Source organism: Polyodon spathula, chromosome 4, assembly GCF_017654505.1.
Source record: "Polyodon spathula isolate WHYD16114869_AA chromosome 4, ASM1765450v1, whole genome shotgun sequence".
NCBI lineage: Eukaryota > Metazoa > Chordata > Actinopteri > Acipenseriformes > Polyodontidae > Polyodon > Polyodon spathula.
In genome coordinates this window covers 616015-640882 of record NC_054537.1, presented here as the reverse complement: position 1 = coordinate 640882, position 24868 = coordinate 616015, and the positions used below count along the sequence as shown (strand labels likewise).

The following is a 24868-nucleotide window of genomic DNA, read 5'->3' as shown; positions in this document are numbered from 1 at the left end:
CTCCTGCTCCTATTCAAACAAAAAACAACTAAACTCCTACTCCTATTCAAACAAAAAACAATGAACTCCTGCTCCTATTCAAACAAAAACAATGAAACTCCTGCTCCTATTCAAACAAAAAACAATGAAACTCCTGCTCCTATTCAAACAAAAAACAACGAAACTCCTGCTCCTATTCAAACAAAAAACAACGAAACTCCTGCTCCTATTCAAACAAAAAACAACGAAACTCCTGCTCCTATTCAAACAAAAAACAACGAAACTCCTGCTCCTATTCAAACAAAAAACAACGAAACTCCTGCTCCTATTCAAACAAAAAACAACGAAACTCCTGCTCCTATTCAAACAAAAACAATGAAACTCCTGCTCCTATTCAAACAAAAAACAACGAACTCCTGCTCCTATTCAAACAAAAACAACGAAACTCCTGCTCCTATTCAAACAAAAAACAACGAAACTCCTGCTCCTATTCAAACAAAAAACAACGAAACTCCTGCTCCTATTCAAACAAAAAACAACGAAACTCCTGCTCCTATTCAAACAAAAAAACAACGAAACTCCTGCTCCTATTCAAACAAAAACAATGAAACTCCTGCCCCTATTCAAACAAAAAACAACGAAACTCCTGCCCCTATTCAAACAAAAAACAACGAAACTCCTGCTCCTATTCAAACAAAAACAACGAAACTCCTGCTCCTATTCAAACAAAAAACAACGAAACTCCTGCTCCTATTCAAACAAAAAACAACGAAACTCCTGCTCCTATTCAAACAAAAAACAACGAAACCCCTGCTCCTATTCAAACAAAAAACAACGAAACTCCTGCTCCTATTCAAACAAAAAACAACGAAACTCCTGCTCCTATTCAAACAAAAAACAACGAAACTCCTGCTCCTATTCAAACAAAAACAACGAAACTCCTGCTCCTATTCAAACAAAAAACAACGAAACTCCTGCTCCTATTCAAACAAAAAACAATGAACTCCTGCTCCTATTCAAACAAAAAACAATGAAACTCCTGCTCCTATTCAAACAAAAAACAACGAAACTCCTGCTCCTATTCAAACAAAAAACAATGAAACTCCTGCTCCTATTCAAACAAAAAACAACGAAACTCCTGCTCCTATTCAAACAAAAAACAACGAAACTCCTGCTCCTATTCAAACAAAAAACAACGAAACTCCTGCTCCTATTCAAACAAAAAACAACGAAACTCCTGCTCCTATTCAAACAAAAAACAATGAAACTCCTGCCCCTATTCAAACAAAAAACAATGAACTCCTGCTCCTATTCAAACAAAAAACAATGAAACTCCTGCTCCTATTCAAACAAAAAACAACGAAACTCCTGCTCCTATTCAAACAAAAAACAATGAAACTCCTGCTCCTATTCAAACAAAAAACAACGAAACCCCTGCTCCTATTCAAACAAAAAACAACGAAACCCCTGCTCCTATTCAAACAAAAAACAACGAAACTCCTGCTCCTATTCAAACAAAAAACAACGAAACTCCTGCTCCTATTCAAACAAAAAACTACGAAACTCCTGCTCCTATTCAAACAAAAAACAACGAAACTCCTGCTCCTATTCAAACAAAAAACAATGAAACTCCTGCTCCTATTCAAACAAAAAACAACGGAACTCCTGCTCCTATTCAAACAAAAAACAACGAAACTCCTGCTCCTATTCAAACAAAAAACAATGAAACTCCTGCCCCTATTCAAACAAAAAACAACGAAACTCCTGCTCCTATTCAAACAAAAAACAATGAAACTCCTGCTCCTATTCAAACAAAAAACAACGAAACTCCTGCTCCTATTCAAACAAAAAACAACGAAACCCCTGCTCCTATTCAAACAAAAAACAACGAAACCCCTGCTCCTATTCAAACAAAAAACAACGAAACTCCTGCTCCTATTCAAACAAAAAACAACGAAACTCCTGCTCCTATTCAAACAAAAAACAACGAAACTCCTGCTCCTATTCAAACAAAAAACAACGAAACCCCTGCTCCTATTCAAACAAAAAACAACGAAACTCCTGCTCCTATTCAAACAAAAAACAACGAAACTCCTGCTCCTATTCAAACAAAAAACAACGAAACTCCTGCTCCTATTCAAACAAAAAACAACGAAACTCCTGCTCCTATTCAAACAAAAAACAATGAAACTCCTGCTCCTATTCAAACAAAAAACAACGAAACCCCTGCTCCTATTCAAACAAAAAACAACGAAACTCCTGCTCCTATTCAAACAAAAAACAACGAAACTCCTGCTCCTATTCAAACAAAAAACAACGAAACCCCTGCTCCTATTCAAACAAAAAACAACGAAACCCCTGCTCCTATTCAAACAAAAAACAACGAAACCCCTGCTCCTATTCAAACAAAAAACAATGAAACTCCTGCTCCTATTCAAACAAAAAACAATGAAACTCCTGCTCCTATTCAAACAAAAAACAACGAAACACCTGCTCCTATTCAAACAAAAAACAACGAAACCCCTGCTCCTATTCAAACAAAAAACAACGAAACCCCTGCTCCTATTCAAACAAATACAACAAGCAACTACTTTGAGGACGAGGATTGACGAACAGTTTTTGGACATACATACAAAAGGCAAGTAACTAGTTTGCTCAGTGTAACATTTGAGCCACATCTTTCGTATTTTTTATGCTGGCAACTGGATCATACACATACAGAAATCTAAAAATGACCTTATTGATTAAACACATAACCTTGTAACCTGTTCTATTGTACATCTTCTAGAATATTATTGTATTAAACCTTGTGACATCGCTAGATTGTGAGCCCACATAGTGATGTACAACCGAACATTTTGACATGTAAAACCTTTTAATATAACAGTAAATAAATCGTTGCGATCACTCATCAACTACATCTGATTAACAACAACATTTTTACAGGAAGAAAAAAGCTGACAAACGTTTAACACTAGGCCTAGTATAAAGAGAGCTGTAGATTTAGACTATAACTGAACACATTGCGTCGCACATATATTTTACAGACCGAAAAAAATAAAGTGGTGTGTCAACACATTACCATACGATGTGGCAAATAAAAAAAAACAGATAGAAAATGCTGATTCATGTAGTTAACCTCCCCTTTAATCAGACTGCTGCCGCTCCTTCCTCTTGCCTCGCTGCGCTCGCTCCCCTTTAATCAGACTGCTGCCGCTCCTTCCTCTTGCCTCGCTGCGCTCGCTCCCCTTTAATCAGACTGCTGCCGCTCCTTCCTCTTGCCTCGCTGCGCTCGCTCCCCTTTAATCAGACTGCTGCCGCTCCTTCCTCTTGCCTCGCTGCGCTCGCTCCCCTTTAATCAGACTGCTGCCGCTCCTTCCTCTTGCCTCACTGCGCTCGCTCCCCTTTAATCAGACTGCTGCCGCTCCTTCCTCTTACCTCACTGCGCTCGCTCCCCTTTAATCAGACTGCTGCCGCTCCTTCCTCTTGCCTCACTGCGCTCGCTCCCCTTTAATCAGACTGCTGCCGCTCCTTCCTCTTGCCTCACTGCGCTCGCTCCCCTTTAATCAGACTGCTGCCGCTCCTTCCTCTTGCCTCACTGTGCTTGCGCTCGCTCCCCTTTTTCCCCTGTCTGCTGATTCCCTACAACACCGGCTCATGAAATCCAATGAGAAACTGCCCTATAACAGCCAAGCACTGATAGGAATCAAAACAAGTGTGCAGGACGGTTGAAAAGGACTTACCACAGTGATCTGGGAGATTGCAGAGGCATCCCCCAAGCTGTTCTTTATGTCCTCATAGGAGCGGGAATCCTGAATAACAAAAGCCCATAAGTAACTGTTTCTGACAGTCGACACTGTGCTGTAAAATACATCTTAATGTAGTCACTTTGTGCCACAGGCAGGGTCAGCGCTAATACAAAGACAGACCTACACTAAGTAAGAAGACCATACTCAATAAAATCTAACAATAGTACAACAATAATTTTCTACACAGCCTACCCCACAACTTTCAAGTGAAAAAAAACTGAAATAGCTTGGTTGGATAAGTGTTCACCCCCCTTGTAATAACAATCCTAAATTAGCTCAGGTGTAACCAATCGCCTTCAAAATCAAACACCAAGTTAAGTGGCCTCCACTTGTGTTAAAATGTAGTGATTCACATGATTTCAGGATAAATTCAGCAGATCCTGTAGGTTCCCTCTACTGGGTAGTGCATTTCAAAGCAAAGACTCAACCATGAGCACCAAGGCGCTTTCAAAAGAACTCCGGGACAAAGGCACAGATCAGTCTTGAATATCCCTTGGAGCACGGTCAAGACGATTATTAGACAGTGGAAGGTGTATGGCACCATCAAGACCCTGCCTAGATCAGAGAGTCCCTCCAAACTGGATGACCGAGCAAGAAGGAGAGGCTACCAACAGCCAATGACATCTTTGTAAGAGCTACAGGCTTTTATTGCCCAAACTGGTCGAAGTGTGACAACAATATCTCAAGCACTCCACAAATCTGTCCTTTATGGCAGGGTGGCAAGAAGGAAGCCATTACTCAAGAAAGCCCACCTTGAACCCTGTTTGAAGTATGCAAAAAAACACTCAGCAGAGTCTGTAGCCATGTGGCAAAAAGTTTTTGTGGTCTGAAGAAACTAAAATGGAAATTTTTGGCCTAAATGCAAAGCGTTATGTTTGGCGCAAACTACAACACAGCACATCACCCAAAGAACACCATCCCAACTGTGAAGCATGGTGGTGGCAGCATCATGTTATGGGGATGTTTCTCATTGGCAGGGACTGGGGCACTTGTCAGGATAGAAGGGAAAATGAATGTAGTAAAGCACAGAGAAGTCCTTGAGGAGAACCTGCTGCCCTCTGCAAGAAAGCTGAAACTGGGATGGAATTTTATCTTTCAGCATGACAACAACCCAAAGCACACAGCCAAAACTACACTGGAGTGGCTAAGGAACAAAAAGGTAAATGTGTTCGAGTGGCCCAGACAGAGCCCCAACCTAAATCCAATCGAAAATCTGTGGCATGACTTGAAGATTGCTGTTCATCAACGCTCCCCAAGGAACTTGACAGAGCTTGAACAGTTTTGTAAAGAAGAATGGTCAAATATTGCCAAATCTAGGTGTGTAAAGTTGGTAGAGACCTATCCCAACAGACTCACGGCTGTAATTCCTGCCAAAGGTGCTTCCACCAAGTATTAACTCAGGGGGGTGGAGACTTATCCAATTATGACAGACACTGTACATACAGACACAGACAATTGCAATTGTATGCAATTTAGACAGACAAATCTGAACATGTGTCTTAAACTTACAGAAATCCCACTAACACTGAATTCGCTGAATTTGTTAGGAACACTAACTGATATGGATGCCCGGCGTGCCCTTTATCCAGTGGCCCAGAGCATTGATTGAAAGACTTACGCTCCACTTGTGAGGGTCCCAGGCGCTGAACCAGCCAGTGAAGGTGAGTGGTTCGTGGCCCTGTGTCACCGTGGTGATGGGTGTGCCAGGGTCTCGCTGCGCTGGGTGTGTCTTCAGGTACTCTGTGGCAGAGGTCAGGGACTCCTTCTTCTCAACGTCATTGGCAGCTTTACCGATCCACAGGAAGATCTGCCACACAGTAACAGGTGAGCATGCCCCCTTCCTTACCCTGTCTTACAGCAGCAACATTCGGGTCAGCGCGATACACTCCGTGTTCCACCAGGGTACTATTAAGGCTGTATTTTTATTTCTTTTTACGGGTATCACGGATTTCATGATTTCCCTGAAATGTACCCGTTGCCGTGTAATATGTAGTTCCTCGTGAAAATTCCTGTTTCTGAAGGAATAGCGTCAATTAAAAATAAATACAGCACACGCTTGCCTTACTGATGCACTGCCTGTTATACTGCATTTAGGAACCTGGCAACCAGAAGCAAACAAAGCCAGCTGCCAGGTTCCTAAATGCAGTGTTACAGGGAGTCCGTCAAAAAGGCAAACGTTTAACGGGGCCCCCAAGTGACGCATCCAGTAAAGGCGCTCTGCGTGAGTGCAGGATGTGCCCTATAGCCTGGACGTCCTCCTACGCTGTAGCTCCTGGGCACACTGCGTGGACCATGGACGGGGCTGCGTGGGTGAAACCCGCAGTGTGTAAAAGAAGCGGGAAATCTAGTCGGCTGACGGCACACGAAGGAGGAAGCGTGTGTTGTTCATCTTCGCCCCCGACTCCGGTCCGAAGCCCGCCTGTCGCAGCACAGGGGTGGTAGTGGTGAGCCAAGCATGTCCCACACAGCATACCCTATGGGATTTTCAAATAAATAATAATAGGCCATTTCAAATTGGGAGAAAATAAAAAATAATTGGCAACGACTAAATTAAAAAAAAAAAAAGGTAAACGTTTGCTGGATTTATTTTTAAGTGAAAAAATATGTATCTTTACACTATTGTAAATTTTCACTGGGAACTACATATTGCACGGTAATGGGTACATTTCATGGAAATAGTGAAATCCGTGATAACAGCCTTCTTTATAGGTCCCTAAACACAATTACAGCCTTGCTATTTACAGTCGGATGTACATTATTGCATAATTAGTAGCAAATTCTTACGTCTGTATAATCTGCAGGAGAAGGGCATTGCATTAGTATTTACAGACATTGTGCAACCACTCTGAGACAATCAGACACCTTTCCCTCACCTCCTCCCAGGTATCCAGAAGCATCACATCCTCCTCATCGAGGTCCTCCTGGGCAAAATCAAAGACCTCTGTCATCATGAAGCGGCCAGTCTGATTGGAGCATTCGAAGAGGCGTGGCACCCGCTGCGGCTTCTCCTCCTGGAACCTGGAAACAGGAAAAAAAAATAAACTGCAGCTGGGAATCCCGTCACACAGATTCCAATACAGCCCTGCATCTTTTATACAGCTGGGAATCCTGTCACATAGATTCCAATACAGCCCTGCATCTTTTATACAGCTGGGAATCCCGTCACACAGATTCCAATACAGCCCTGCATCTTTTATACAGCTGGGAATCCCGTCACACAGATTCCAATACAGCCCTGCATCTTTTATACAGCTGGGAATCCCGTCACACAGATTCCAATACAGCCCTGCATCTTTTATACAGCTGGGAATCCCGTCACACAGATTCCAATACAGCCCTGCATCTTTTATACAGCTGGGAATCCCGTCACACAGATTCCAATACAGCCCTGCATCTTTTATACAGCTGGGAATCCCGTCACACAGATTCCAATACAGCCCTGCATCTTTTATACAGCTGGGAATCCCGTCACACAGATTCCAATACAGCCCTGCATCTTTTATACAGCTGGGAATCCCGTCACACAGATTCCAATACAGCCCTGCATCTTTTATACAGCTGGGAATCCCGTCACACAGATTCCAATACAGCCCTGCATCTTTTATACAGCTGGGAATCCCGTCACACAGATTCCAATACAGCCCTGCATCTTTTATACAGCTGGGAATCCCGTCACACAGATTCCAATACAGCCCTGCATCTTTTATACAGCTGGGAATCCCGTCACACAGATTCCAATACAGCCCTGCATCTTTTATACAGCTGGGAATCCCGTCACACAGATTCCAATACAGCCCTGCATCTTTTATACAGCTGGGAATCCCGTCACACAGATTCCAATACAGCCCTGCATCTTTTATACAGCTGGGAATCCCGTCACACAGATTCCAATACAGCCCTGCATCTTTTATACAGCTGGGAATCCCGTCACACAGATTCCAATACAGCCCTGCATCTTTTATACAGCTGGGAATCCCGTCACACAGATTCCAATACAGCCCTGCATCTTTTATACAGCTGGGAATCCCGTCACACAGATTCCAATACAGCCCTGCATCTTTTATACAGCTGGGAATCCCGTCACACAGATTCCAATACAGCCCTGCATCTTTTATACAGCTGGGAATCCCGTCACACAGATTCCAATACAGCCCTGCATCTTTTATACAGCTGGGAATCCTGTCACACAGATTCCAATACAGCCCTGCATCTTTTATACAGCTGGGAATCCCGTCACACAGATTCCAATACAGCCCTGCATCTTTTATACAGCTGGGAATCCCGTCACACAGATTCCAATACAGCCCTGCATCTTTTATACAGCTGGGAATCCCGTCACACAGATTCCAATACAGCCCTGCATCTTTTATACAGCTGGGAATCCCGTCACACAGATTCCAATACAGCCCTGCATCTTTTATACAGCTGGGAATCCCGTCACATCGATGGCAGGTTTGTGACCCCGCGCACCGCCAGCAAGCACCTTAAATACAATGCAAAACAGCAAGGCTCCTCTGCATTCGAGGTCTTGGAGATTTTAACCTCATCTCATCTCACCGACGGGACAGAATCCCTAACGGCACTATCACACAACACTGCCTGTTACACCTGTAACCAACACTCAAGATCTGCCTCTGCATGTCTGGATAAACCCCAAGAGAATTTATGCCAGCCCTTATTTTTGTATGGGTGCCCAAGCAGTTTAGTGTTAAGGTCAGGGTTTAGGGTCAGGATCAGGGGTTAAGGTCAGGGTAAATCTCTTCTTCAGATCCTACCTCTTGTCACTGCAGTAGGGTGCTTTCCCTCCAAGAGCTACCCAGAAGTCTGCAGGTTCCTGTCCTTCCAGGATAGTCTGCTTGTCCCGTTTGGAGACGATGTCGGCCACGCTCTTTGCCCTCTCTCGCTCATCCCCACTGCAGCCCTGATGGGTGGAACACAACGGAGAGCTTGAGCACAACCACACACAAGTCCACTCCACACCAAGGGCCCTACCTAGCTTCTCAATAACAACGATACAGTGCCAAGGCATGCCTTTTCATTTCCCTGTTTACTGTAGGTCCAAAATTCACTTTGCAATCACACTCTGTAATAATAATTCACTTTCCAATCACACTTTCTGTAATTATAATTCACTTTCCAATCACACTTTCTATAATTATAATTCACTTTCCAATCACACTTTCTGTAATTATAATTCACTTTCCAATCACACTTGCTGTAATTATAATTCACTTTCCAATCACACTTTCTGTAATTATAATTCACTTTCCAATCACACTTGCTGTAATTATAATTCACTTTCCAATCACACTTTCTGTAATTATAATTCACTTTCCAATCACACTTGCTGTAATTATAATTCACTTTCCAATCACACTTTCTGTAATTATAATTCACTTTCCAATCACACTTGCTGTAATTATAATTCACTTTCCAATCACACTTTCTGTAATTATAATTCACTTTCCAATCACACTTTCTGTAATTATAATTCACTTTCCAATCACACTTTCTGTAATTATAATTCACTTTCCAATCACACGTTCTGTAATTATAATTCACTTTCCAATCACACTTGCTGTAATTATAATTCACTTTCCAATCACACGTTCTGTAATTATAATTCACTTTGCAATCACACTCTGTAATTATGCCTGTTTCACATTCCTTTTATTTCCCATTACTTTTAAAAACACCACACTGCATGTCCCTTCAGTATAGATCATATCTGTGGACACATTTAAAACAGCAGTGCTATCTATGAGACCAAGAGTGACATTTTAACAGTAATCTGTGTAACAATGTGAGCTCCAGTAAATACAATGTATCCTAATATACAGTACATGAGATACGTATATATTTATATATCCAGGGAAGATCGTGAACACATAGCCACAATACATGTATAATTACAATATATTTCAGTGCTTTTCAGGGATATATTTAGTTACACACATTTTACGCCCTGGATGTAATATATTGATTTTTCATTTGAGAAAGCATGTGCACATTTCTCCCTGGCTGCCTCCTCTGTGGTTGACGTCAGTTCCCAGGAGGAGGCTCTCTGTGTACGACACCCCAGTGACTCACCTTCCCACACCACAGGTAGCAGACGTGGTCAGCTGTGAGAACGAACACGTCATTGGTGTTGAGGGAGGAGGCACGGGCCGGGACCTCGCTTGCTTTAGTGTTATATTCATCAGTGCCTCGAACCTGGAACAGTCTGTAAGCTGGGTCCTGAGATGCCTTCCCTCCGCGTCCTGTACCGCCCTGAACATTAGCACAGGAATGGGAATAAGACTTCTATTGCTCGGCACTTTCCCATTCCAGGTTTTACTAGCAGCTTGATTAGCCACAGCGTATAGGTACCAAGCTCAGGGGGGTCTGATTAAACCTGTAGTAAAACCAGGAACAGATCAAACTGCTCTACAATGGGAGTCATATTCCTATCCATGTTAACAACAATGGAACAAGTTAACATGGTAGAATATGTAGGAATCTGTAGGCCTTCCTGACTCCTGTCCTGTGTCTGTCTTCACTTACTGGAATTGCCAGTTCTGCCCTCTTGTCCTGGTTAAACTCTTCAACTCCTCTTAAGATTGTAAAGCCTGCTGGTAACAGGACTCACGCTTGAGGTGAATTAGTTGCAAATTCTATACATACTGAACTTGCGTTTAACTTAATTCATACAACTTCCACTACCATCCTAACCCCTAACCCCTAACTCTAAACTACCACTCACTCACTTCTCTTACCAGCCAGTAAACCATAAACCAGGCGATTGTTTTGAAGCCAGTGAAAGGCAGAATGGCAGTGACAACGTCCTGTGCGTAAACAGCTGTGCCAAAACCCAAAGTGGAGGCTCACCTGGAAAATGATGAGCTTCCCTTTGAAGATGGCCAGGAAGTGGCGCGGCTCTTTGGTCATGGTCACTCGCACCTGCACTGGCTCCCCGTTGTATTTGTTGTCCAGGTTCACAGCCTGGTACGCAGACGCTGTGATCTCGTCTTGAGAAGCTTGCAGCCCCTGCGTTCAGAAATAAATAAATACATACCTGAATTAGTAAATGGTCAGGAAAGGAAATGAAGCATATTCACCTACAATTCCCACCTATAATTCATGCTGAGATGTTTGGATGCAAATGGGCAGTGAGGTCTGTTCAGCGGAGTGACCCACACAGTGGAGGTGTTCACGGGTCCGGGCAGACCAGAGGACCCCAGACACGAGACCCGAGGACCCAAACGGGTCTGTTCAGCGGAGTGACCCACACAGTGGAGGTGTTCACGGGTCCAGGCAGGCCAGAGGACCCGAGACCCGAGACCCGAGACCCGAGACCCGAGACTCGACCAGAGGACCCAAACGGGTCTGTTCAGCGGAGTGACCCACACAGTGGAGGTGTTCATGGGTCCGGGCAGACCAGAGGACCCCAGACACGAGACCCGAGGACCCAAATGGGTCTGTTCAGCGGAGTGACCCACACAGTGGAGGTGTTCACGGGTCCAGGCAGGCCAGAGGACCCAAGACCCGAGACCCGAGACCCGAGACTCGACCCGAGCACCCAAACGGGTCTGTTCAGCGGAGTGACCCACACAGTGGAGGTGTTCACGGGTCCGGGCAGACCAGAGGACCAGAGGACCCGAGACCCGAGACCCGAGACCCGAGACTCGACCAGAGGACCCAAACGGGTCTGTTCAGCGGAGTGACCCACACAGTGGAGGTGTTCACGGGTCCGGGCAGACCAGAGGACCCCAGACACGAGACCCGAGGACCCAAACGGGTCTGTTCAGTGGAGTGACCCACACAGTGGAGGTGTTCACGGGTCCAGGCAGACCAGAGGACCCCAGACACGAGACCCGAGGACCCAAACAGGTCTGTTCAGCGGAGTGACCCACACAGTGGAGGTGTTCACGGGTCCGGGCAGGCCAGAGGACCCGAGACCCGAGACCCAAGACTCGACCCGAGGACCCAAACGGGTTTGTTCAGCGGAGTGACCCACACAGTGGAGGTGTTCACGGGTCCGGGCAGAGCAGAGGACCAGAGGACCCAAGACCCGAGACCCGAGACCCAAGACCCGAGACCCGAGACCCGAGATTCGAGACTCGAGACTCGAGACTCAAGACTCGACCAGAGGACCAAAACGGGTCTGTTCAATTAGTGATCTTGTCTTACACTGTATCCCATCTCCATAATGCAAACAAGCTCTGCATTACTATAAAAAAGATGATATTTTTGCTAATATTTTTTTATTTTTTTTATTGTTGATCAGCCTCTCACAGTAACACTGTCATACTGAATTTTGCATTATCTTGAGATACACGTCAGGGTGTGTGTTCCAGCATCAAGTGTTGCTAGCAAGGCTGCTTTTAGTATTGTCTTCAGCTTGCCATTAGTCTGATATCAATGACGTATCAATGTAGCCAACAGAGCAGTTCCATAAAAGAGCCCTGGATTGTGCCGGCTATTTGCAGTGCATGTATGCCCCTGTAGAGACTGCACTGCAAATGTTTCTCCCCAATCCCTGTGAGTCCTACACTGCACCATGTGTACTGTATCATTCAAAAGAGAGCAGCAAGAGGGGGAGCAGGGTTTCTAATATGCAGTGTATAATGGTTTGGTTTGCTGATGCTACCTGCCACATGTACAGAATGTAGTGGGGTTTCTGGCCTCGCGAGTATGTGTACAGCACCAGGTAACAGTCTCCTCCATAGAACTGCCCGTAGGTACTGGGATCCACCGCCTTCAGCTCCAGCTCCTCAATCCTCCACACCTGCAGGATCAGAACACCGCGTTACAAACCACTGGTATAGAGCAGTAAAGCATGAAGTGTGAAGCGTGTTCATCTAACAGCCCACGCTTAACCTAATTAAGAAAAGTCTACAGCGCCGCTAGTATGGCTACACAAATCAACCTTGGCTAAAGATCAAACCATGACCTGCAAATCAAAACGGAACAAAGCTGACCTGCACACCACTGATTTTTATTGTATACACTGCGGTAATAATGACCCACCTCCACTTTCCCAGAGCCATCATCTACCATCCTCTCTCTTGCAGCAAGGTCAGGTCTGGCATGCAGCTCCATGACATCGAACTTGACCTGGTCAACTTTAGCTGTTTGAGAGGGAGGGATAAGGGTTAGAGCAGCGGATTTCAGTCCCAGCCAGTAAAGCACCCTTAACAGTCTCAACATCAGCTCATGAATATCCCAGTATCTCAGCCACAGCTCATGAATAATCCCAGTATCTCAGCACCAGCTCATGAATATCCCAGTATCACAGCACCAGCTCATGAATATCCCAGTATCTCAGCACCAGCTCATGAATATCCCAGTATCTCAGCACCAGCTCATGAATATCCCAGTATCTCAGCACCAGCTCATGAATATCCCAGTATCTCAGCACCAGCTCATGAATATCCCAGTATCTCAGCACCAGCTCATGAATATCCCAGTATCTCAGCCACAGCTCATGAATATCCCAGTATCTCAGCACCAGCTCATGAATATCCCAGTATCACAGCACCAGCTCATGAATATCCCAGTATCTCAGCACCAGCTCATGAATATCCCAGTATCTCAGCACCAGCTCATGAATATCCCAGTATCTCAGCACCAGCTCATGAATATCCCAGTATCTCAGCACCAGCTCATGAATATCCCAGTATCTCAGCACCAGCTCATGAATATCCCAGTATCTCAGCACCAGCTCATGAATATCCCAGTATCTCAGCACCAGCTCATGAATATCCCAGTATCTCAGCACCAGCTCATGAATATCCCAGTATCTCAGCACCAGCTCATGAATATCCCAGTATCTCAGCACCAGCTCATGAATATCCCAGTATCTCAGCACCAGCTCATGAATATCCCAGTATCTCAGCACCAGCTCATGAATATCCCAGTATCTCAGCACCAGCTCATGAATATCCCAGTATCTCAGCACCAGCTCATGAATATCCCAGTATCTCAGCACCAGCTCATGAATATCCCAGTATCTCAGCACCAGCTCATGAATATCCCAGTATCTCAGCACCAGCTCATGAATATCCCAGTATCTCAGCACCAGCTCATGAATATCCCAGTATCTCAGCACCAGCTCATGAATATCCCAGTATCTCAGCCACAGCTCATGAATATCCCAGTATCTCAGCACCAGCTCATGAATATCCCAGTATCTCAGCACCAGCTCATGAATATCCCAGTATCTCAGCACCAGCTCATGAATATCCCAGTATCTCAGCACCAGCTCATGAATATCCCAGTATCTCAGCACCAGCTCATGAATATCCCAGTATCACAGCACCAGCTCATGAATATCCCAGTATCTCAGCACCAGCTCATGAATATCCCAGTATCTCAGCCACAGCTCATGAATAATCCCAGTATCTCAGCACCAGCTCATGAATATCCCAGTATCTCAGCACCAGCTCATGAATATCCCAGTATCTCAGCACCAGCTCATGAATATCCCAGTATCTCAGCACCAGCTCATGAATATCCCAGTATCTCAGCACCAGCTCATGAATATCCCAGTATCTCAGCACCAGCTCATGAATATCCCAGTATCTCAGCCACAGCTCATGAATATCCCAGTATCACAGCACCAGCTCATGAATATCCCAGTATCTCAGCACCAGCTCATGAATATCCCAGTATCACAGCACCAGCTCATGAATATCCCAGTATCACAGCACCAGCTCATGAATATCCCAGTATCACAGCACCAGCTCATGAATATCCCAGTATCACAGCACCAGCTCATGAATATCCCAGTATCACAGCACCAGCTCATGAAGACTCCAGTATTTGTCTCAGCACTAGCTCATGAGGACTCCAGTATCTGTCTCAGCACTAGCTCATGAGGACTCCAGTATCTGTCTCAGCACTAGCTCATGAGGACTCCAGTATCTGTCTCAGCACTAGCTCATGAGGACTCCAGTATCTGTCTCAGCACTAGCTCATGAGGACTCCAGTATCTGTCTCAGCACTAGCTCATGAAGACTCCAGTATCTGTCTCAGCACTAGCTCATGAGGACTCCAGTATCTGTCTCAGCACTAGCTCATGAGGACTCCAGTATCTGTCTCAGCACTAGCTCATGAGGACTCCAGTATCTGTCTCAGCACTAGCTCATGAGGACTCCAGTATCTGTCTCAGCACTAGCTCATGAGGACTCCAGTATCTGTCTCAGCACTAGCTCATGAGGACTCCAGTATCTGTCTCAGCACCAGCTCATGAAGACTCCAGTATCTGTCTCAGCACTAGCTCATGAGGACTCCAGTATCTGTCTCAGCACTAGCTCATGAGGACTCCAGTATCTGTCTCAGCACTAGCTCATGAGGACTCCAGTATCTGTCTCAGCACCAGCTCATGAAGACTCCAGTATCTGTCTCAGCACTAGCTCATGAGGACTCCAGTATCTGTCTCAGCACTAGCTCATGAAGACTCCAGTATCTGTCTCAGCACTAGCTCATGAAGACTCCAGTATCTGTCTCAGCACTAGCTCATGAGGACTCCAGTATCTGTCTCAGCACTAGCTCATGAAGACTCCAGTATCTGTCTCAGCACTAGCTCATGAAGACTCCAGTACCAGCACTAGCTCATGAAGACTCTCTTCACTAAAGCAGTAATAATCACCGATCCTGCCCACTGAGTGGGTCTTGCCCAGCCCCTGCGTCAGCCCCTTCTCTGTCCATGTCTTGAAGAGCTGCTTGAACATGGAAGATTCAGCGTCCTCGTTCATGATTTCCACGTTGGTTGTGGACGGGTAGTTCTTTGCTTTGATGAAGCCCTGCAAGAAAAGGAGACACTGCTGATTAGTGCCCCGCCCCCTTTTCCGTCTCTGCTCTTGTGGATCATCCCGGTCTCAATCCATCATCCTTCCCATTGCTTAACTAGGGGCAAGAGGAATGCAACCATTCTTGTTTTTTTTTTGAGCGTCCTCCAATCTCACAAGCCAAAAGCCAGAATCGCTTTTACACCGAGCAATCCAGTGCAGAAGTGGGCGGGCTACTGCAAAGTTCGGCCTGTTTGCACAGCCTGGACGCGAACTAGAGCCGTCAAGCTGTGTGACTCATCCTCTGCTCCCAGAGGCAGCTCCTTAACTGGATGAGCACTCGAGGACCCCTGAATGCAGCTATTCTAATACCAGCGTCAGTGCGAACCAAAGTTCAAAAATCTATTGTATTACCCTTTTGTCTGTTGAAGATCTTTTGTTTCTTTGCCTGTATTTCAAGATTTCAGTTTAAAATATACAGATACTGTGTTTTATATACTGGGCTGTGCAGATATTTCAAGGACAATGCTATTGATGAGAAGTTGCTTCTGATGCTTCCTGGTACCTGATCACTTCCTGTGATGTAGTTTGAACTCACTCCAATGGTCAAGCTCAGAACATGTCAGCTGATGAAGATACCAGGATGCAGCAGCTTATTTATATTTATCACAATAACATAAAAAAACTAAACGAGTGAAGAACCAAAATATTCTCATTACAATAAAATGGGAACCAATAACAATGTTAATACAGCTTATTAGTTAATATAGCTTTTTGGTTAACAAACCTTTACCTTGCTGGCTAAATCAGCCCTGTAGACTGAGTGCACTGACCTCAGCTCTCCCAAGAGCAGCCTGCCTCTCCTGAGTGGTGGCGTTCTTCCCCTTCCACACGAAGATCTTCACCCCCCCCTGATCCACGATGTAGCAATCCTGCAGGGAATGCACCAGCGTTAAAGTCTTACAGAGAAGACTACAGATACAAAGCTGAAGGGCCCTGAAAACGGAATAAGATCATACAAGGCAATAGGACCTGTGTAGCTTCTCTAAGAGGCTGAATGTTCTAGCACACCAGATGACCGGCGGAGTAGGAAAATTGCAACATATACGGTTTAGAACCTGTTTTAACTAGCTTTCTAAAAGGAACATAACAAACGCACAGGGAGGGGAAGAGATAGCCCCAAAGCTAGTGCTGATTGATCAACTAAGGGGGTATAGCAATAATTAAAAGGGAGTTATTAAGAATTGTTTGATGCGTGCTTAACTGTGATAGGGGTAAAGGATCTGAACCAAAATCTATAAATAACATGTACATGTCATACCCCGGTAGAACACATTAGTTACTGATGAAGTGACTTTGTTTTCTCTGGAGATCTGTGCTGTTTGATGACCACTGCAAAAAACCTTTGAATGCAAATATCGGTGTGATTGATTGTCTCTGATCATCTTTTGAGCTTCAGCAAACTGACCCTACAAAGCCCTCAGTCACCCCTGTTAGTGCTGGATTATTTTGGTTGTTTATCAAATTCACTTTCCCACAAATCGCTGTGCTTGTACACATGCATAGTGCACTTCAGAGCTTTGGAACTCATCTGTGAGGAAAATGAAATTCTCTTACATCAGAGTTGAGCAGATCCTGAGTCAGTGGCTGTGTGGCTATCTCCTGGACAACCAAGTTTCCACTTGAATCTGAAACACTGACCAGTTAAAGAAACTGGTTAGCAATGCATTCGCACAGAGGAATCTACATCACTGCCTAAACATAGACTAACAATGCATTCTGCACAGAGGAATCTACATCACCAACTAGACACAGACTAGCAATGCATTCTGCACAGAGGAATCTACATCACCAACTAGACACAGACTAGCAATGCATTCTGCACAGAGGAATCTACATCACCAACTAGACACAGACTAGCAATGCATTCTGCACAGAGGAATCTACATCACCAACTAGACACAGACTAGCAATGCATTCTGCACAGAGGAATCTACATCACCAACTAGACACAGACTAGCAATGCATTCTGCACAGAGGAATCTACATCACCAACTAGACACAGACTAGCAATGCATTCTGCACAGAGGAATCTACATCACCAACTAGACACAGACTAGCAATGCATTCTGCACAGAGGAATCTACATCACCAACTAGACACAGACTAGCAATGCATTCTGCACAGAGGAATCTACATCACCAACTAGACACAGACTAGCAATGCATTCTGCACAGAGGAATCTACATCACCAACTAGACACAGACTAGCAATGCATTCTGCACAGAGGAATCTACATCACCAACTAGACACAGACTAGCAATGCATTCTGCACAGAGGAATCTACATCACCAACTAGACACAGACTAGCAATGCATTCTGCACAGAGGAATCTACATCACCAACTAGACACAGACTAGCAATGCATTCTGCACAGAGGAATCTACATCACCAACTAGACACAGACTAGCAATGCATTCTGCACAGAGGAATCTACATCACCAACTAGACACAGACTAGCAATGCATTCTGCACAGAGGAATCTACATCACCAACTAGACACAGACTAGCAATGCATTCTGCACAGAGGAATCTACATCACCAACTAGACACAGACTAGCAATGCATTCTGCACAGAGGAATCTACATCACCAACTAGACACAGACTAGCAATGCATTCTGCACAGAGGAATCTACATCACCAACTAGACACAGACTAGCAATGCATTCTGCACAGAGGAACCTACATCACCAACTAGACACAGACTAGCAATGCATTCTGCACAGAGGAATCTACATCACCAACTAGACACAGACTAGCAATGCATTCTGCACAGAGGAATCTACATCACCAACTAGACACAGACTAGCAATGCATTCTGCACAGAGGAATCTACATCACCAACTAGACACAGACTAGCAATGCATTCTGCACAGAGGAATCTACATCACCAACTAGACACAGACTAGCAATGCATTCTGCACAGAGGAATCTACATCACCAACTAGACACAGACTAGCAATGCATTCTGCACAGAGGAATCTACATCACTACCTAGACACAGACTAGCAATGCATTCTGCACAGGGAAATCACTGCAAAGTTGTAAGTGAAGCCCTGTCTGGAGTACAGAACCCCAGTGTGTAAAGTTGTAAGTGAAGCTCTGTCTGGAGTACGCACTGGTAGAGCCGCACATTTGACTTCTGATACAGGTCGGGTCTGTTGTCTGGGGTAGCTGGCTTGAGGCTCCCTGTCCTCTGCCCCAACACTGCTGTCATGATTTTCATCAGTTCTGGGGAGGCGGCTTCATTGTCTCCATCGACGACGCCAATCTGAGCGCGCCCACCTCGCTCCCTGTCCCGGATATCCTGGGACAGCGTCATCCCCTGCACAGGCAGACAGACAGACAGACAGCATTATATATTCAGCACGAGCTTTCTCTTTCTTTAAAGGAAAACCATTTGAAATGCAGCAGAACCTCAGAGTTACGAACACCTTGGGAATGGAGGTCGTTGTACATCTGAAAAGTCAATAACTCTGAAAATGAGTTCTTGATGGTTTTAATAAATGTGTGCTTCTGCTCTCTACACCCTCAATCTTGCTGATAATACAAGGATACAGTGCAGTAATGCAATACTCGTGTTGTTAAGTCCTGACAGGATTTAAAACGGCACTATACAAATGAAAGCTGTCACTGACATGGTAAGTTTAATGCGCTGTGCAATACACTCAGTATACAGTAAGTGTTAATGAAGGGCGATGCTGACCTTTAACCTTTCGGGGTGGTTGCTTTCAGGCCCGTTCCACTGGACAATCACCTTGCCCATGTCCAGCAGGAAAACATCTCCCACATTGAAACTGTTCCAGGAGACATCAACCTTTAACAACATGACAAGCAGCCTCAATCAGTCAGTGTGGCTTCTTCTCTTAACAAGATGACGCACGTTTGGTATGATAGCGCCAATAATAAATATATACAGATAGAAATAAATATCACCTCCACTCTCGTCAAAGCCCCAGGGGCCCTTAATGGAATTTTAATGAAAACTGAGGCAGGAGATAAGACAATATGTGCAGTACAGTATGTGCACTGAGAGGCTGTGCATGAACCAGCGACCCTGCGCACTGGGGTACAGTATGTGCACTGAGAGGCTGTGCATGAACCAGCGACCCTGCGCACTGGGGTACAGTATGTGCACTGAGAGGCTGTGCATGAACCAGCGAGCCTACTCACTGGGGTACAGGATGTGCACTGAGAGGCTGTGCATGAACCAGCGACCCTGCACACTGGGGTACAGTATGTGCACTGAGAGGCTGTGCATGAACCAGAGACCCTGCGCACTGGGGTACAGGATGTGCACTGAAAGGCTGTGCATGAACCAGCGAACCTGCACACTGGGGTACAGTATTTGCACTGAGAGGCTGTGGGATTTCAAATACACCCACAGCTCCTATTTAGATTGGCTGGGGCGGGGGACACCCTCTCAGGAGTCAATGGGTATATTCAATAAGATCCAGATAGTTCCTGTAGAAACAGGAGCATGCAGACAGGCAGCAGCTCTGTGTAGAATTACAGAAACACTAACAGAGATGTTCATTTGCACCCACACAGCCTACCTCCGTGGCTGAGAAATTCTTCCTACCCTTGACGTGCAGCAGCCGCTTGATGTTGTACATGTTTGTCTCGACTTGTTTGAACCCTGACGCCAAACCACCCTTCTTATAGCTGTGGCAAAACAGAACAAAAAGATACACATTTACTACTGTATATTACGCACACACAAGGCCAGGCAGCCGATCATTACTTCAGGATGAGCTGCCAGTTGATACAATGACACCATGGAGCGATTCATAGAGTCCAAAGGCAAACTGCTGCACTTCTGCAATTGACGGTTAACAGCCTCGCCCAGTACAGAGTGTCACAGGCACCAGTGCATTGGAGGGGGCTGTTTAGCTAACTTGTTTAGGGCTCGTTGTTGCTGTCTGATGAACAGGACCTGCAGGATGAGCCTCCTCACACTGGTGCCCTATTGGCTAATGGCACTGAAGGAGGCTCAGCACAGGGGGTGAGGGTCATAATGAGTAAACACTGCGCTAGGAGGCTCAGCACAGGGGGCGAGGGTCATAATGAGTAAACACTGCGCTAGGAGGCTCAGCACAGGGGGTGAGGGTCATAATGAGTAAACACTGCGCTAGGAGGCTCAGCACAGGGGGTGAGGGTCATAATGAGTAAACACTGCGCTAGGAGGCTCAGCACAGGGGGTGAGGGTCATAATGAGTAAACACTGCGCTAGGAGGCTCAGCACAGGGGGTGAGGGTCATAATGAGTAAACACTGCGCTAGGAGGCTCAGCACAGGGGGTGAGGGTCATAATGAGTAAACACTGCGCTAGGAGGCTCAGCACAGGGGGTGAGGGTCATAATGAGTAAACACTGCGCTAGGAGGCTCAGCACAGGGGGTGAGGGTCATAATGAGTAAACACTGCGCTAGGAGGCTCAGCACAGGGGGTGAGGGTCATAATGAGTAAACACTGCGCTAGGAGGCTCAGCACAGGGGGTGAGGGTCATAATGAGTAAACACTGCGCTAGGAGGCTCAGCACAGGGGGTGAGGGTCATAATGAGCAAACACTGCGCTAGGAGGCTCAGCACAGGGGGTGAGGGTCATAATGAGTAAACACTGCGCTAGGAGGCTCAGCACAGGGGGTGAGGGTCATAATGAGTAAACACTGCGCTAGGAGGCTCAGCACAGGGGGTGAGGGTCATAATGAGTAAACACTGCGCTAGGAGGCTCAGCACAGGGGGTGAGGGTCATAATGAGTAAACACTGCGCTAGGAGGCTCAGCACAGGGGGTGAGGGTCATAATGAGTAAACACTGCGCTAGGAGGCTCAGCACAGGGGGTGAGGGTCATAATGAGTAAACACTGCGCTAGGAGGCTCAGCACAGGGGGTGAGGGTCATAATGAGTAAACACTGCGCTAGGAGGCTCAGCACAGGGGGTGAGGGTCATAATGAGTAAACACTGCGCTAGGAGGCTCAGCACAGGGGGTGAGGGTCATAATGAGTAAACACTGCGCTAGGAGGCTCAGCACAGGGGGTGAGGGTCATAATGAGTAAACACTGCGCTAGGAGGCTCAGCACAGGGGGTGAGGGTCATAATGAGTAAACACTGCGCTAGGAGGCTCAGCACAGGGGGTGAGGGTCATAATGAGTAAACACTGCGCTAGGAGGCTCAGCACAGGGGGTGAGGGTCATAATGAGTAAACACTGCGCTAGGAGGCTCAGCACAGGGGGTGAGGGTCATAATGAGTAAACACTGCGCTAGGAGGCTCAGCACAGGGGGTGAGGGTCATAATGAGTAAACACTGCGCTAGGAGGCTCAGCACAGGGGGTGAGGGTCATAATGAGTAAACACTGCGCTAGGAGGCTCAGCACAGGGGGTGAGGGTCATAATGAGTAAACACTGCGCTAGGAGGCTCAGCACAGGGGGTGAGGGTCATAATGAGTAAACACTGCGCTAGGAGGCTCAGCACAGGGGGTGAGGGTCATAATGAGTAAACACTGCGCTAGGAGGCTCAGCACAGGGGGTGAGGGTCATAATGAGTAAACACTGCGCTAGGAGGCTCAGCACAGGGGGTGAGGGTCATAATGAGTAAACACTGCGCTAGGAGGCTCAGCACAGGGGGTGAGGGTCATAATGAGTAAACACTGCGCTAGGAGGCTCAGCACAGGGGGTGAGGGTCATAATGAGTAAACACTGCGCTAGGAGGCTCAGCACAGGGGGTGAGGGTCATAATGAGTAAACACTGCGCTAGGAGGCTCAGCACAGGGGGTGAGGGTCATAATGAGTAAACACTGCGCTAGGAGGCTCAGCACAGGGGGCGAGGGTCATAATGAGTAAACACTGCGCTAGGAGGCTCAGCACAGGGGGCGAGGGTCATAATGAGTAAACACTGCGCTAGGAGGCTCAGCACAGGGGGTGAGGGTCATAATGAGTAAACACTGCACTAGGAGGCTCAGCACAGGGGGTGAGGGTCATAATGAGTAAACACTGCGCTAGGAGGCTCAGCACAGGGGGTGAGGGTCATAATGAGTAAACACTGTGCAAGGAGACCTCCACACAGTTCTTTTGTAACCAACCACATTTGACAATGAAATATACGTACTGTAAATATTTCACTAAATAAACACTCACACAGTGGAATATTTGTTTCATAAATACAAAAAACAAAGAAAGACAAGAGCACAGGATTAGAAGCGGTTCCTACTCACACAATGCCGTTCTTGAAGTAGCTCTTGAATTTGACTGACTCACAGTCCTGCACCTCCCTGTACTGGATGGGGCTCCCCCCCAGGTAATTATCCAGCTGGGTCACCAGGATGGCAGCCGCCCCCTGCTCATCCTGAGAGGACTTGCTCCCGATCCAGTAATGCAGATCAAAAGAGAGCTGAGAGGAGCTCTGCCGTCCCTGCAAACACACAAGCAACAGGGATTCCAGAAACAATGAGACAAAGAGAGCAGAGAGGAGCTTTACCATCACACACACAAGCAACAGGGATTCCAGAAACAATGAGACAAAGAGAGCAGAGAGGAGCTCTACCATCACACACAAGCAACAGGGATTCCAGAAACAATAAGACAAAGAGAGCAGAGAGGAGCTCTACCATCACACACACACAAGCAACAGGGATTCCAGAAACAATGAGACAAACAGAGCAGAGAGGAGCTCTACCATCACACACACAAGCAACAGGGATTCCAGAAACAATGAGACAAACAGGGCAGAGAGGAGCTCTACCATCACACACACAAGCAACAGGGATTCCAGAAACAATGAGACAAAGAGAGCAGAGAGGAGCTCTACCATCACACACACAAGCAACAGGGATTCCAGAAACAATGAGACAAACAGAGCAGAGAGGAGCTCTACCATCACACACACAAGCAACAGGGATTCCAGAAACAATGAGACAAAGAGAGCAGAGAGGAGCTCTACCATCACACACACAAGCAACAGGGATTCCAGAAACAATGAGACAAAGAGAGCAGAGAGGAGCTCTACCATCACACACAAGCAACAGGGATTCCAGAAACAATGAGACAAAGAGAGCAGAGAGGAGCTCTACCATCACACACACAAGCAACAGGGATTCCAGAAACAATGAGACAAACAGAGCAGAGAGGAGCTCTACCATCACACACACAAGCAACAGGGATTCCAGAAACAAGGAGACAGAGAAGCCTACATTCCACCTGGAGAAACAGGGATTGTTTGCAGAAACTATTAAGAGTACAATTATTGAACAGGGATTTTGTACCAGAGCTTACCATGAACAGGGATTCCAAAAACAATGAGACAAAGAGAGCAGAGAGGAGCTTTACCATGTTTGGGATTCCAAAAACAATGAGACAAAGAGAGCAGAGAGGAGCTCTACCATCACACACACAAGCAACAGGGATTCCAGAAACAATGGACAAAGAGAGCAGAGAGGAGCTCTACCATCACACACACAAGCAACAGGGATTCCAGAAACAAGGAGGAAACCTACATTCCACCTGGGGGGGGGGGGGGGGGGTATTGAAAAGCATCATAAATGAGGGTATAATCAGTAAAACATCCCTAAAATTTTTGGGGGGGGGGGGGGGGGGGGGGGGGGGGGTTGAAAAGCATCATAAATGATACTAATAAATACAATACTATGTACCTTTCAGTTTCAAATGGTTCTCTTTTGTAAATATCAAAATAACAAATACTCAAGAACTGTAAATGTTGCAATAAGAAATATTTCAATATGTTCTGGGTTGCTCAATACACAAGTGAAGGCCTGCAGCACAGAGTGCACCTGCGCTTCTTCACTGTGCAGCATGTCTAAGCACGGGTTCAGCTGCCAGGCAGGCAGCTACTGGGCTGAGTCAGAGGTGTTGTTGTATGCAATAGAAACCAATAGAAAGCACAATCACAGGCAATGCACCCGAACAAAGACTTTTAGATCAGATTAAAAAGGACAACTTGTAAAACAGAAACATACTGCAAAGCTTTACGAAAACTTACAAATGATGCAGAATGATATTAAAATGGAACTTGGAAACTACTTCCACTCTGAAGGGGAAGATACCCAATCTTCCTGTGTCTATTGAGTAGAAATGATCTTGTCTTTGGTCCATTCCTAGAACTAAGCATTGTACAGATCTGTTGTGCAGAGTCTCATTGCATGTCCCTTGTACTTGGGCATTGGGCTTATTATATGTGCATTCGCAAGATTACATCTCAAGGGCTCCCTTACAAACAGGTTGGCTTATCTAAACTTTA

At 45.9% G+C, this 24868-nt stretch overlaps 1 protein-coding gene across 2 annotated transcripts in view; it reads right to left on the bottom strand.

Annotated features, from left to right (window-relative positions):
• LOC121314029 (villin-1-like) overlaps positions 1 to 24868 on the bottom strand; it is a 53142-nt gene that overhangs the window by 3912 nt on the left and 24362 nt on the right. Inside the window, exons 4-19 of one of the 2 annotated variants that reach the window (XM_041246805.1) lie at positions 22830 to 23026; positions 20177 to 20285; positions 19327 to 19437; positions 18740 to 18945; positions 17177 to 17255; positions 16393 to 16491; positions 15421 to 15574; positions 12798 to 12898; positions 12418 to 12555; positions 10656 to 10814; positions 9879 to 10058; positions 8564 to 8709; positions 6662 to 6806; positions 5407 to 5595; positions 3723 to 3791; positions 3607 to 3633 (exon numbers count right to left, since the gene is read on the bottom strand). In XM_041246805.1, the coding sequence (XP_041102739.1) occupies positions 3622 to 3633; positions 3723 to 3791; positions 5407 to 5595; positions 6662 to 6806; positions 8564 to 8709; positions 9879 to 10058; positions 10656 to 10814; positions 12418 to 12555; positions 12798 to 12898; positions 15421 to 15574; positions 16393 to 16491; positions 17177 to 17255; positions 18740 to 18945; positions 19327 to 19437; positions 20177 to 20285; positions 22830 to 23026 (2094 nt within the window). In that variant the 3' untranslated portion in view covers positions 3607 to 3621. Of the gene's footprint in view, positions 1 to 3606; positions 3634 to 3722; positions 3792 to 5406; positions 5596 to 6661; positions 6807 to 8563; positions 8710 to 9878; positions 10059 to 10655; positions 10815 to 12417; positions 12556 to 12797; positions 12899 to 15420; positions 15575 to 16392; positions 16492 to 17176; positions 17256 to 18739; positions 18946 to 19326; positions 19438 to 20176; positions 20286 to 22829; positions 23027 to 24868 lie in introns of those variants that run through there. The other variant, XM_041246804.1, reaches the window with a different exon arrangement.